This window comes from Dryobates pubescens, chromosome 26 (assembly GCF_014839835.1).
Source record: "Dryobates pubescens isolate bDryPub1 chromosome 26, bDryPub1.pri, whole genome shotgun sequence".
Taxonomy (NCBI): Eukaryota; Metazoa; Chordata; class Aves; order Piciformes; family Picidae; genus Dryobates; species Dryobates pubescens.
This window is the reverse complement of record NC_071637.1, coordinates 15578528-15591715: the sequence shown is the minus strand read 5'-3', so window position 1 is coordinate 15591715 and position 13188 is coordinate 15578528. Positions and strand designations below refer to the sequence as shown.

Sequence of the window (13188 nt, the reverse complement as noted above, 5' to 3'; positions counted from 1 at the left end):
CCTTGGCTCCAGCCCTGACCCGGGCCCGGGACAGGGGTCAGCAGAGCCCCCCCAGTGGGTCAGGTCAGAGGGCTGACCACTGGTACAACTTGGGCACGGTTAGTAGGACATGGGTGGCACAGAGTGCTGTGCTGGAACTCGGCTGCTCCCCCAGCTCGACCAGGTTCTTGTCCAAGCCCTGCTGACACCGTGGACCCCTGGCTGCAGAGGAGCAAAGGGCCCCACAGCCCTGGGGCCATTTTGCCCAGGTAGGGACGTTCCTGCCCGCTGTAGGGGCAGCAAGCAGGCAGGGCAGCAGCGGGCAGCTGCGGGCAGCTGTGCAAGGAGCCCCGAGAGCTTGCGACCCCCCGGGCCCCGGCTCCTGCGCTGCGCCCCCCGCTCAGCCTGGGATTATCCCACAGGTTGTACCCGTGGTTAAATACCGATAATAACGCTCTCAGGATATTAAAGATGTAACAAACCCGCTTAGCGCCGGCCGGGGACGGCAACGGGAAGGTCACCGGCGCTAACGCGCCCTGCCGCATCCCCGGGCTCCCAGTGACAGGGGAGGTGCCAGCGCTGGGGCGGCCCCCAGCCCCTGTTGTGCCCTGCTGTGCGCACCCAGAGTGCCAGCAGCACCTGGAGCACTCCATCTGCAGCAGCCAGGACCCCTGGTTCCATCCATCCCAGCGCTGTCCTCGCCTCGGGCTTGGTCCCATGCTCTGGGCAGCTCCAAGCATGGAAGTCACGGGGCAGCCGTTGTCACCAGTGTCACCGAGCAGGAGTGGACAGCCAGGCTGGACAGCAGGGCCAGCCCTGGCCGTGGCCCCACAGTGGCTCCATAACCTTGTCCCCACAGGACTCTTGCAGCCCTAATCGGTGCTGCCGGCGACACCGCGGATCGGCTTGATCAGATAATGGGGCTGTAATCTAGGAAAGCGCCTGCGGATTGCCCGGGGCCTTAACCCTGCGCTGCACAGCTGGGGAGGGAGGGCCGCGGCCAGGCACCGCCGTGGCAGCTGGACACAGCTGGATGCTGACCCAGCGCCAGCCAGAGCTACACAGCAGCATAAGTGGGCAATAGCTGTAACTGGCACAGCCCCACAGCGAGCAGGGCTGCGGGGCCATCCACACCCCACTTCCCAGCTGGGTACCCCAGCTGCCAGGCCGGGCAGGCGCTGCCGGCGTTTGGAGCAGGGCAGGGCACAGCCCCCAGTGCCATCCCCATCCCCTGCAGCAGGTGGGGGAAGAGCCTGGCTAAGCTCAGGGTCCACACCACGCCAGGCTCAGGGGCTCAGGGCTGCTCCTGCTGAGGGGGGGAGGCCCCAGGCCCTGTCCCCTGGGCGGAGGCCGAGCTGGCTGCAGCGCAGGAGCCGGAGCTCAGCTGTCATAATCACATGTAAACACCTCCCGACAATCAGCTCAGGGAGGGGCCGCGTGTAGCAGGGCAGAGTTACACGGGATTTAGGCTGTTTACCACTCGATTAATTTCATGACTCCAGCCCCAAACCCTCTCCCAGCTGCCCGGCTTGAAGCCCAGGAGTCAAGGTGACCCCGGAAGGAGGCAGCCGATGGCACAGGGCAGCCACATCTGCCGGCAGCCGCTGGAGCCCGGCTGGGGGTGGGCAGTGCCCGGGTGGGCGGGGCAGGACCACAGAGCCCATGCCAGCTGCAATCCCTTTTTATTCATAAGCAGAGTCAAAGCTCAAGAACGGGCCCCGAACCCCTCCCACAACCACCCCGGAACCAACACCAGAGTCCAACCCTCCTCGGAACAAAAATAGAACATTTTCCACCCGCGCCTCCTCCAGGCCAAGCCCCAGCGCTGCCTGCCCGCAGGCAGGCGCTGCCAAGGGAGGGACAGGTGCCCTCACAGCCCCTGGCTGCGGCACAGGGAGCCTGGCTGCAGCACAGGGAGCCTGGCTGCAGCACCCCCTTCCCCAGGGCTGCACCCGTGTGGCAGGCAGGCACTGCTCGAGGCGTGGCCTGCACAGACATGATTCAGGCAGAGGAGTTTCAGACCATCGGCGCAGCAGGCAGAGTCCGGGCCTGCAAGCGCTGCCAGCCTCGGGCCCTGGCTGGAGGCAGCAGCCTGCGCCGGGGCGGGGGGGATGTGCAGGACCCTCCCGGGGCAGCCGAGTGGCAGCGTGTCCCTGTCACGGCGCGCCCAGGAGCGCCCCCCGGAGCCCCCGAGCAATAAGGCAACTGCTGGCTGAGGCGGCGGCTGCCCGGCCTGCCCGCCCCGCTGGGCGCGGCGTCCCGGTGCCCGCCGGGCCTGGCGCCGCTATTCTCCCAGCGTGATGACGTCGTAGTGAATGCCCTCCTGCAGCTGCTCGGCCACGGCCTCGGCCGTGAACAGCCCCTGCGCCTGCGCCATCGCCGCGTCGGCCACCGCTGCGGGGGACAGGAGAGCGGAGAGCTGAGGCCAGGACCCTGCCCGCTGGGCCCCAGGGGACAGGCAGGGCACCCAGGGAAGCAGAAGGGCTCCAGCCGAAGCCTGGCTGTGGTTGACTCGGGGAACACACAGCGTGGTGTCTCCTCCCTGGGCCAAGCTCAGCCCCAGGGGAAAGAGGCTGATCCTGACCCAGAGCTGAGAGGCTGGGGACAGTGAAGGGCTCCCCAGAGACAACAGGGTGAGCCCAAGGCCAGTTGTTGCCCACAGTTCCAGGGATGCTAACAGCAAGGGGGCAACCTCACCTCACCAACCCTGGAGGGCTGTGGCATGGGTACCTGTGAAGCCCTGCTGGTGACAACCACCAACAGCCTCTGCAGGCAGAGCAGAGACAAGGTGATGGTGTCACACAGCAGGACTGGCTGCTGGAAGAGCTGGAGTGAGAGGAGCAGCCAGGGCTACCCCCAAGCTTGGCCCTGGCCCCAGGTCCTACCTGAGACTGCAGAGTGTGCTGCTGCCTCCAGCTGTGCCTGGGTGACGAGCTGCTGCTCTGGCGAGACAGGCATGTATTGGATCTGCAGGGGAGAGAGGGCAGGGGGCTCAGGGAAGGCCTGCACCCCACCTGGGGCACTGCTCTGTCACCAGCCCACACACACCTTCCATTTCACATCCCTCCCTCTCCAGCTGGGTGCCCAATGCCCATCTCAGAGAGCCCTGTCAGCCCCATCCACGCTTGGCTCCTCACCTGTGGCTCCTGGAGGAACTGGCTGCCCTGCTCATACTGGATGTGGGTGATTTGCCCATCCTGGACCTGGGGAGGAGAGCCACCGTGGGGCTGTGTGAGTGCCAGCAGGCTCTGCACAACACTGTCACTCAAATGGAGAAAGGCTGAAGCCCATGCACAGCACCCTCCTGAGCCCCATCCACAGCAGGGAGGGGCAGCCTGAAGCTCACCTGGATGTGATGTCCCTCTGGGACAACAACGTACTCGTGGGGAAGCAAGTGCTGTACGGAGTCCTGGGCAATGATGTACTGAACCTGCAAACAGGGATTCAGACCCAGGGAAGGCCACCACAGCCTACACCCTGCACTGCAGCAGGGCTGATTCTTGTCTGCCTCCTGTGCCCATTTCCACCCCAGCTCTCCCCCCTGCAGCCATGCAGCGGCTCTGGGCCTCTCACCTGGTTGTCTGAGGTCACTAAGTGCTGCACTGTCTGCCCATCGGCCGTTGTGATCTCCTGGATGTATGCAGCCTCCTCCTGCACATCACCAAGAGCCCGTGGTCAGGGCAGGATGCCAGCTGTGTGCCTCCAAGGAGGCAACCCCAGAGCCCCCAGGGAGCAGCTGCAGGGAACATGCAGCCTGACTCACCTGGCTGGTGACACTCTGCTCCTGGGCCACAATGATGTGCTCCTGCCCCAGGGCCTGCTGCAGCCTCTCAGGAGCCAGCACTGCCTGGCCTGACTGCAGAGCTGCTGCAAGGCAGAGAGAGTCATTGCCAACACTGACAGACCCTGCCAGGGCTGCCAGCTGGCCCCTGCCTGGTGCCCACCCCATGAGGAGCACAGGAGTCTCAGCTCAGCTTGCAGAAGGCCAGAAGCTAAAGCAAACTTTCCCAGGATGAAGGGAACTAGAGGTCACTATGGGCAATCAACCTCCCCATCAGACCATGAACTGCTTCTCACTTCAGCACCACTGCTCCCACCACATCCTGATCCACTGGGGCCTGCTTGGAGCAAGTGCTGGTCCCCAGTTCTACACAGGACCACAACAGCAAGCACCTTGCCAGAAGAGCTCCCTGCGCCCAGCCTTTCATCTCCACACCCACCATGTCCTGCCACTGCGAGCAGCTCTGACCTGCAGCTGGAATCTCTTGGCCCTGTTTGCCCACAGGCTGGGTGAACCCTGCAGAGGAGACCCCGAGGTCACGCTGGTGACAGGAGCACAACTCACTCTGCAGGGTGGCCAGCGTGTCCTCATCACTGTTCAGGATGATGGTCTGCTGGGCAGCGGCTGCCGGCGGCCCCGGCCGAGCGCCCTCTGAGCTGTGCAAACGTTGCATGTGGAACTTGAGGTGCCCGTTTCGGTTGAACCTGCAGAGGGACAGAGCAGGGGGGAGTTGCTGTGGGCACCTCGAGGCCTTAGTGTCCTCTGCAGAGGCCCAGGCTACAGGAGCACGTCCCACTGCACGGCCTGGCCCAGCTCCCAGAACGCTCCCATCAGCGCTGAACCTCCTGGAGCTGAAGCTCCTTGGAGACAAGCTCATAGAAGGAACCACCTGGGGGCAGAATTCCCTCTAAGAGGGGACAGCCCTCAGGGGTCAGGTCTTCTTGTAAGCCTTGGGGAGCTCTGCATGACCCCCTCAAAGCAGGCAGGCCTCACCCACCTCTGCCCACAGATCTGGCAGGCAAAGGGCTTCTCATTGGTGTGTGTCAGCATGTGCCTGCGCAGGTCCTTCTTGTTCTTGGAGGCGAAGCTGCAGTGGGTGCACTTGTGTGGCCGCAGGCTGGCGTGCTGCACCATGTGGCTCTGGGGGCAAAGGGACAGCTGTGGGCTCAGGAAGCTCACATGTGCCCACGCTTCTCGCTCCCAGGGCTGCCCTGTGGCAGGCACCTACCCGAACCTCCGGCCAGAGGGCTGCAGTGAAGGGGCAGTCGGGACACTTGAAGGTGCTGGGCCCAATGTGGGCTCTCTTGTGACTCTCCATCTCTGCTCTCCCCGTGAACATGGCTGTGCAAATCTTGCATGAGAACTTTTTGGCTGCGGAAATCTTGCACGAAAGCTTCTTGGCTGTGGAAACCTTGCAGGAGAGCTTCTTGGCCATGCCTTGCAGCACAGGCCACTTGACCTTTGGGGATGAGACTTCCTGCCCCTCGGAGGCTGGGGATAAAGACGAGTCCTTCTGGAGCTGCCTGGTGACACACTGCACCAGGGGCCACTTGACGCCGGCGGGCTGTGCCTCCGGGCCCTCTGCTGGTGGGGGGAAGGCAGCGTCCCCGCTGAGGGGCTGCGAGAGAAACACCGCGGTCACGCCGGCTCACACCGCTGCCGCGGCGGGGGGGAGCTCGGCTCCTTACCTCCACCGGCTGGAACTGGCTCCCCGCAGCGCTGGACATGATGTAGTGATCGCTGTGCTCCTTCAGAACATCCTCTGTCATCACCGCCTCGCTCACCACGACCGCATGGGAGGTCTCCGCAGGGCTCTCCTCCTCGCTGCGGGTGAGGACAAGTCAGAGAGCTGCCTCTTCCTCCTCCCTCACCACCAAAGCCTCCTCCTTTAGGTCAGAAGCACTCCTCCCACACAGCTGACCTGTAGAGGGTGGCTGCAGCTGGCATCTCCTCGCTGATGGGTGTGATGATGCTGTACTCTGCTGTCCCACCAAAGGGTATCGTGATCTGCTGCAGCTCTGAGCCACCCAGCGCCGCCTCCTCGTAAGCCTCCTGCACCAGCGTCTCCCCAGCCTCTGCCATGTGCAGCGTCACCAACTTTTGCTGCTGCTGCTCCTCAAGGTCCACCTCTGCCCCCTCCTCCTGTGCTGGTGGCTCACAGGCTGCCTGCACCTCTCCCGAATCACTCGGCTTCACCACAGCCACCTGGGGAAGATGGGGGGGGCGTGGGGCAGGCAGCAGCTCAGGCACAGCACTGAGACCTCCGTGGTGCAGAACAGGGCTGGGTGCTGCAGAGAGACTTCCCCCAGCAGGCACAGCCACCCCAGCCCTCCTCACCTGCAGAGAGCCTGTGGCCAGCTCTCGCTGCGTGCTCATGTTCAGCAGGAGGTCCAGGGCAGTCTGTGTGGCCAGCTCAGCTGATCCAGCCACATCTGCAGGGGCCAGAGGGAAGGGGATTAGGTGGGCACCCACCCACTCCCTCTCCATCCCCTGCCCTGGGAGCTCACTCACCCTGCTCGTAAATGATGGTGGCCCCTCCCAGGGAGTCCTGTGAGAGGACAGGGGCATCTGCTCCTGGGACAGCCTGGGCTGCCTGGTAGGCGACAGAGGACAAGAGGAGCCCGCGTTAGAGCGCGAGCCGGCAGCGCGGCCGGGCACGGGAGCAGCCGGGACGCGGAGGTGGCACTGACCGGTGGGCCAGGCTCTGGCTCGGCGGGGCCCTGTCCCTGGCTGTGCTGCTGCCTCAGCTCCTCGATCTGCTGCAGGGTGAAGAAGGGGCGGCGGCGGCAGGGCGGCTCCTCGGGGTGCTTCTGAGCCCACTCCTCGAAGGAGTCGGCGTGGCGGCACTGCACGTGCAGCCGCAGGTTCTTCTTGTGCTTGGTGGTGAAGTGACAGAACTCACAGGCGAAGGGCTTCCCTCCTGCGGGACGGGGTGCCGGGGTCAGCAGGGAGCCCGCCGGGGCTCCCGCAGCGCCCGGCAGAGGGGGCGCGGGACAGGCAGCTCCCCTCACCCGTGTGCTTGACGGCCATGTGCGACACCAGGAAGTCCTCGCGGAAGGTGGAGTACTTGCAGAAGCTGCACTTGTAGGGCTTGTCATTCATGTGTGACAGCTGGTGGTTCAGCAGCACCTTCTTGTCCTCGCACACGTAGTCGCAGAACTCGCACTTGAACCTGCCGGCACAGCGGCACAGGGGCAGCAGGGACCTCCCGTGCCTGCCTCCGCGGGGAGCGGGACGTGGCTCTGCCCGGCAGCCTGCTGCCGGGCTCCTACCTGCGGTTGGCGATGGCCTGGATGTGTGTCAGGAGGTGCATCTTGAAGGTGTAGCGCTTCTTGAAGGACTTCCCACACTGCAGCAGAACAAAGGATGGCACTCACCACCCTGTCCAGCTTCACCCACCACCAGCCCCTCCCCAGGCCGTGTCCCCCCTCTCACCTTGTCACACATGTGTGGCTTCTCAGTGCTGTGTGTCTTCATGTGCTGCGTCAGCCTCTTCTGCATGGGGTAGACGCGGTTGCAGACAGGGCACGGGAAGGAGTTCAGCTTTGGGGGCTGGAGGGAGACCATGAGGATGAGATTGCTAGGGAAGGGTCACTGGCATCCTGACCTCCTCCCTGCTGCAGGACCTGGGCTGCTGTTCCTCCAGCCAGGCACCAAGAGCCTGTGGAAACCCAGACATGCCTCCTCCTACAGAGCAGGTGGACAGCCAGCCAGCGGGACACCCAGACTCACCGGATCCGCTCTCTTCTTCCTGGAAAAGAAAGGAGAAAACCCCCTGGGGTCAGCCACATCCCAGGACCGGGCTCCCTTGTACCCAAACACCACAACTGCCCATTTTGGGGCCAGGGGAAGGGGCAGGGGGAACAGCTGGTGCCGTTCAAGCAGGCTGTGAGACTGTCCCAGGAAGGCAGCTCCCTCACCTGTCGCGGCTGTGCACCGTGGAGTGCCGGATGACGTCCTTCTTGTACACGCTGGTGTAACTGCACTCCTCACACTTGTAGGGCTTGCTGCCCACGTGGTTGAACATGTGCTCCTGTGAGAAGCACAACGGGGCTGTGAGACCCGGGGCCGCCAGCCCCCCTTGTGGGTGCAGGAGCAGGCCAGAGGGTGCCCACCTTGAGGGAGGACCAGCGTCGGGAGCGGTAGCTGCACTGCAGACACTTGAAGAGCTGCGGGTCGTTGGCCTCGTGCGAGCTGACGTGGAAGCGCAGGTCCTCGTGCGTCAGGAAGCGCGAGCCGCAGATCCGGCACAGGTAGGGCCTCATCAGCGGCTTGGGGGACTTGTAGTAGTACCTGGGGAACAGGGCCGGGGTCGGGGCTGTGGTGGCCAGCTGGGGCTGGACCGGCCCTGGGCAGAGCCAGAGGGCCCCAGCGCCGGCTCGGCTGGCACCCCTCACCTGCGCCCCATGTACTTGCGGTATTTCTTGCCCAGGAAGCGGCGGGAGGGCCGCCCTCGCCTCCGGGGGAGGACGTCGGCCTCCTCAAGGCTGGCATTGGAGGAAGGGTCCTTGTTCTCCGAGTCGGACTGGCTGATGCTGGGCTCTGCCAGGCTCTCGCTGGCACCGTTCTCCAGCCCAGAGGAACTGGCTGCCTCCGCGGTCTGCAGCTCGCGGCTCGGCGTGCTCTGGGAGGTCACCAGGGGCTCCACCTCTGCTCCTGCTCGACAGGACATGGCACAGCTCCGTCAGACACGCTCCCTGCACTGCTCCCCAGCTCCAGCCTGGCGCAGGACTGCTGCCTCCCGCTCCCCTCACCCTCAGGCACATCCTGGGGCGTGTCCTCCAGACGAGGAAACTTGCGGGGCCTCCCCGGGCGCCGTCGTGGCCTCTCCTCGCTGGACGTGGGGATGCTGCGGCTGTACTTGGGCTGGCGCCCACGAGGCTCATCCTCAGCTGGGTTATAGTCACTGTCCTCTGCAGGGAAGTGGCCCAAAACGTCAGAGAGAGACTGGGAGGAGACTAAGCTACCTAAGAAATGGGGAGGATGAGTCCTACCTTCAGGGTCATCAATAGCACCAGCATCCATGATATCATCATCCTCCTCTTCTTCAGGGGCTTCCTGCTCTGTGCTCTTTGGAGCTGCTCCCCCCTTCCGTGGGCGTCCTTTCTTCAAAGCCAGTGCTGAACCCACTGCCACAGAGAAGAGAAGAACTCCTTACCCAGCTGTGTGCTGGAACAGCTCCTTACATCACACCCCTCCCTGGTTCCTTTTCCAGAGCAGGAGGAAGCTTCCTCAGCACATACCTGGCTGGAAGTGCCGCTCCTTCATGTGGTTGATTAGGGTCTTCTTAGAGACACTCTTGTACTGACACATCTTGCACTTGAACTGCTGCACCACCACCACCTCCATCATCTCCTCCAAAGTCTCCATGTCTGGCTGGTCCAGCTCCTCCCCACCATCTGCTTCTTGGGCCTGATCTGGCTGCGTGGGCAGCTCCAGTACCTCTAGCTGCTCAGCAGGGTCTGAAGGGCCAGGCTGATCAAGGCATGTAGAGGTAGGTCCATCAGCAACAGCTTCAATTGCCAAGCTATTGGCCAGAGCAGAGGTGGCCATCTGGGACACCATGGGGGCACCTGAAACATCACAACAGCTCAGTCAAGAAGCAGACTCTCCCCTACCCCTAGGCTGCACCCACCTCTGGGGCACAGGGCTCCAGAGAACTCAAAGACAGGCTCCCAACAGCCAGGACATCCATGGAGATGCTGGGACAGGTGCTGTGGCTGGGACACCTGCTCCAAGCCCCATTCCTGCCAGGCCTGGGGCACAAACAGCCACCACCCCAGAGCACACCCTTACCATCATCAGGCCCTTGCAGAATGAGGTACTGGGTAGTCTCTGCCCCACCATCCTCTGCACTGGTCACAGCAATGCAGCCTGTGAGGAAGAGGAGAGCAAAGCAGGGGCTGTAGAGTCACAAGGGCTCTCTCACACACAGTGGCAAAAGGCAAGGAAGGCCTGGCTGCAGGGCTGAAGCCTGCCCTGCCACGCAGCTGGGGGATCAGCCAGGCAGGAGGAGGGCCAAAGCCACCAGCTCTTTGTCAAACCCTCCAGAAAGGCAAGAAGAGAACCCCCAACTGCTGCAGGTAGGCATCACCCCCTCGCCTCCCAAGGCCTGGCACGGCAGCAGCTCCCTCCTCAGGCCACACGCAGGCTGCAGCGTGGGCAGCTGCGCCCTGCCTGCCAGCCATGGCAGCCCACACTCACTCTGGATGATGTCAGGGCCGATCGTGGACTCAATGATTTTGTCGATGGCAGAGCCCAGGTCCGAGGAAGTGGAGGCAGTGGAGTCCGAGACGATCGTGGTGCCGTCCGTGATGACGCTGGAGTGGACAAGGACTTGGGGAGACTCTGACACCATGATGGACTGGCTCACAGTGGAGACACTGGAAACTAAGGTGGACTGGGCAATGGAGGATGAATCTGGCAGGTAAACCCGGGGAATGGCATCTGTGCTGGAGCTGCTCTCCGACACCTCTTCCTGACGGTAAAAAAGGAGGCCAGAACAGCTCAGCTGAGAGACCTTTGCCAGGCCAGACCCCCGGGGGAGCCAGTACGTGCAAATGACACCGGCATGTCACCACAGAACTACCGGGAAGGGGAGCAGAGTAGTTCCTTTGGCATTGCTAAGCACCCCGGACCTCCAGCACTGCTCTGGCTACCAAGGAGAGTTCTCTGACCGGCAGCAGACACCGGACTGTTCTCACAGCGCCCGCCCAGACTGCTGAGCTCCAGCGCTAGCTCCCTTTGCCAAGAAACCCACCGCCGCCCTTCCCCGAGCCGACTGCTGCCCCATCCTCCTCGTCAGCTCCTACCAATGAGACCCCGCTGCTGTCGGAGCTCTGGCCCACGGCGGACTCATCGGCACGGGAGAGGGGTCCGGGGGCCGAGGCGGCGTCGCTGCTGTCTGCCGACACGGCTTCCGAGCTCCCGACGCCCAGGCCGCTTTCGGAGGGCTCCTCCCGGGCCTCCTGCGGGGCCGCGTCGCTGCTGCTCTCCACCGCATTCTCCTCCATGCCCGCCCTGCCAGGGCCGTCTAGGCTCGACCTGCGTGGGGAGGCCGCCGCCGTCAGCGTCGCGGCCAGAGCGCCGCTCCCCGCTGCACCCGGCCAGCGCGGGGGAAACGGCCCAGGAGCTCGGGCCGCCCCCCAGGACACCGGCAGCGGAGCCGGAGCTGCGGCGACCCCATGCCCGGGGGTCCCGCCCGCCCTCATGGGGGGTCCCGGCGCCGCCCGGCGTCCCCGCTCCCGTCATGCCCCGCGGCCCTGCCCGGCCCTCGGCCGCCATCTTGCCGCGGGGTCCCCCCCGCCGCCTCCGCGCGCGCGCACACGGCGGGGCGGCCCCGGTGCGCCGGGGCTGGGGGAAGTCGCCGTCGCGGCGAGTCGAGGGGTCCCGATGCCGCCGTCGCCCGCTCGCCCTTCGGCCCGAGCCCTTACCCTGCCCGCCGCGGCTCGGCCGCGCCCCCGCCGGAGCCGGCACCACGGCGGCCGCCATGCCCCCCCGCCCTCGCGCCGCGCAGCGGTACCGCCGTGCGAGGCGCGCGCCGGAACTACTTGCTCCAGTCCCCTCCGCTCCCGCAGCGCTCGCCGCCGCTGGGCCGCGCTCCCTCACTCTAGCTGCCGCCACAGCCGACGAACGACACCGAGCGGCATCACCCGCCGTCGGCAGGCTGGAGAAGGCCTCAGTAGTTCCCTGCCAGGGAACTACTTTCTCCGCGGAAGGATTGCAAAGACAGTACAGTGACTTTGCGTCATGACGTCACGAAGCGGCGCCCGGGCCCTGAGCGTCGGCGTCGCGCCGGGGTTGCGCCTGTCACGTGGGGATAGGGCGGAAGTGGACGCGGCCGGGGTCGGGTGGGCCCGGGCCGGGGTCGGGACTCCCTCTCCCGGGATGTTCTGGGGCTTCCGAACCCTCCGCTCCGGGCCACGTCCCGGTCCTGCCCCGGCATTCGGGCGGCCCCGGTTTTCCGGGTCCCTTCCCGTAGCCCGCGGGGGGCGCGGAGCCTGGCTGTGGCCGTCCCTTCTGGAGCGAGCTGCGGCGCCCGGGGCCTGACCGTGCTGAGCCCTGGCGGCTGTGCCGCCCGTTGAGCGCTCTCCCCGATTCTCCGGGCTGGAGACGCCGCCTGCTGTAGGTTGGTGCTGCATTGCAGAAGCCGCCCTCGGCTTTTGATGGCAGTGCTGCGGCTAAACGACCGCGATTCCCTTCTCTCGTTAGCTGTCGCCCGGGCTGGGCGCACCCTGCTGCAGGTGCAGCGGGTGCCCGGTTTGGCAGGCCTGGATCCGCTGCTGATAGCACCTCTGGCCCCATGTTCATGACAAGCGGTGGGCTGCGCGGGGCTGGCTGTGGGTGGTGGGGCTCTGCCAGCCCTTGTTGTAGCGGTGTCCCCGCAGGGGTGCGCTCGGCAGCTGCTGCTGCTGCCCCAGCTCCGGCAGCGCCGTCTGCTCCAGCCGTCTGAGCTCCGCTGTGGATGGAGAGCCTGGGCTCTGCGTCTTCTGACCCAGCTGCCCTTGCTCTGCTCTGACATCTGCAATGAACTCCTGAGCCCGTCGCTCTCACTGATGGTTTCTCACGTTACAGGGCGCTGCTGAGAGCACCTATCCCAGGTCTTTCTGGACTAATGGCAGTCTTGTGCCTGCACTTTCCCGAGGCAGGACTGTGTTTGGGTGGAGCTTGGCTCAGTCCCAGTGGAAGGGACACACTGAGGATGGGGGCCAGGGATCCATATCCCGGGTCCCAGGGCCACCAGGACTGAGCCAACCCGCAGTGCGGCTCTGTCCAGAGCCAGTCTGGGCCAGCAGTTGTGTTTGTTGGCTCAGTGGCCAGAGCGCCTGGTGCAGAGCTGGTGCTAATGTGGTGCCAGCCACCAGAGGACAGGCAGTGTCTTGCCTGGCACAGCTGGCAAGCATGGTGTGGGATGAGCGGGCATTGGATGAGGGGGGTGGCTGGGCCAGCACTCTGCATCGCTTGGCAGAGTGGTGATTCTGGTTCAGAGTGAGTGGCTGGACTCAGCCTCCCACAGCCCAGGGCTGCTCTGTGGGGCTTGACAGGTCCCTTGTGTCTCTCCAGCACTCCTGCCCTGGTGAGACATCCCGGATGCAGCTGAAGAGCTGCTGCCAAATGTCTGTCTCTGTGAGAGCCTTCCAGCCCTTTCCCCAGCTAATTAAATGCATCCTTGAAAGGTTTGTCCTCATCCATCACCCAGAGACAGCACCAGTGAGATGCAGCACCGGGCTGGTGTCATCTGAGCAGGGGGTGGGCACACAGGCACAGCAGCATGGCCAGTCAGGGTCTGGGGTGCCAGGTCTGCACACACTCAGCTGCTGCTGTTGCCGTAGTGCCAGCAGCTGAGAGAGACCCTGGGGCTGTTTCCCCACACCCCCATTTACTCCTCATCAAAGCCACCCTGTGTAGCAATGTGGTTGCTGTGGGGA

At 64.7% G+C, this 13188-nt stretch overlaps 1 protein-coding gene across 7 annotated transcripts; it reads right to left on the bottom strand.

Moving 5' to 3' along the window:
* Positions 1-2215: 2215 nt before the first annotated feature.
* Positions 2216-11307, bottom strand: ZNF335 (zinc finger protein 335). 7 transcript variants are annotated; one of them, XM_054173536.1, is made up of 27 exons: positions 11194-11307; positions 10573-10804; positions 9965-10238; positions 9557-9634; positions 9004-9333; positions 8515-8889; positions 8158-8416; positions 7876-8053; positions 7681-7793; positions 7493-7511; positions 7196-7312; positions 7033-7109; positions 6772-6932; positions 6451-6680; positions 6272-6353; positions 6098-6192; positions 5682-5965; positions 5449-5584; positions 4989-5378; positions 4758-4900; positions 4325-4464; positions 3743-3846; positions 3553-3630; positions 3326-3409; positions 3117-3182; positions 2865-2946; positions 2216-2373 (listed from the first exon to the last, which is right to left on the bottom strand). In XM_054173536.1, exons 2-27 carry the CDS (start codon positions 10771-10773, stop codon positions 2264-2266), a joined length of 4206 nt encoding a protein of 1401 aa, XP_054029511.1. In that variant the 5' UTR covers positions 10774-10804; positions 11194-11307; the 3' UTR covers positions 2216-2263. The 7 variants fall into 7 exon arrangements, with proteins under 7 accessions (XP_054029511.1, XP_054029509.1, XP_054029510.1 ...); XM_054173534.1 differs by lacking the exon at positions 11194-11307 and having other exon boundaries at positions 8515-8673; positions 8755-8889; positions 10573-11034; XM_054173535.1 differs by lacking the exon at positions 11194-11307 and having other exon boundaries at positions 8173-8416; positions 8515-8673; positions 8755-8889; positions 10573-11034.
* Between the last annotated feature and the right edge of the window lie 1881 nt (positions 11308-13188).

Bases quoted from the DNA above. Each gene is read 5' to 3' on its own strand.
- ZNF335 (XM_054173530.1), bottom strand. From the start codon at position 10,971: ATGAGGGCGGGCGGGACCCCCGGGCATGGGGTCGCCGCAGCTCCGGCT. The intron at 8,417-8,514 runs GTGAGGGGAGCG...CCTGTCGAGCAG, and splicing joins GCCCCAGGATGTGCCTGAGG to GAGCAGAGGTGGAGCCCCTG. The intron at 2,947-3,116 runs GTGAGGAGCCAA...TCTCCCCTGCAG, and splicing joins AGTTCCTCCAGGAGCCACAG to ATCCAATACATGCCTGTCTC.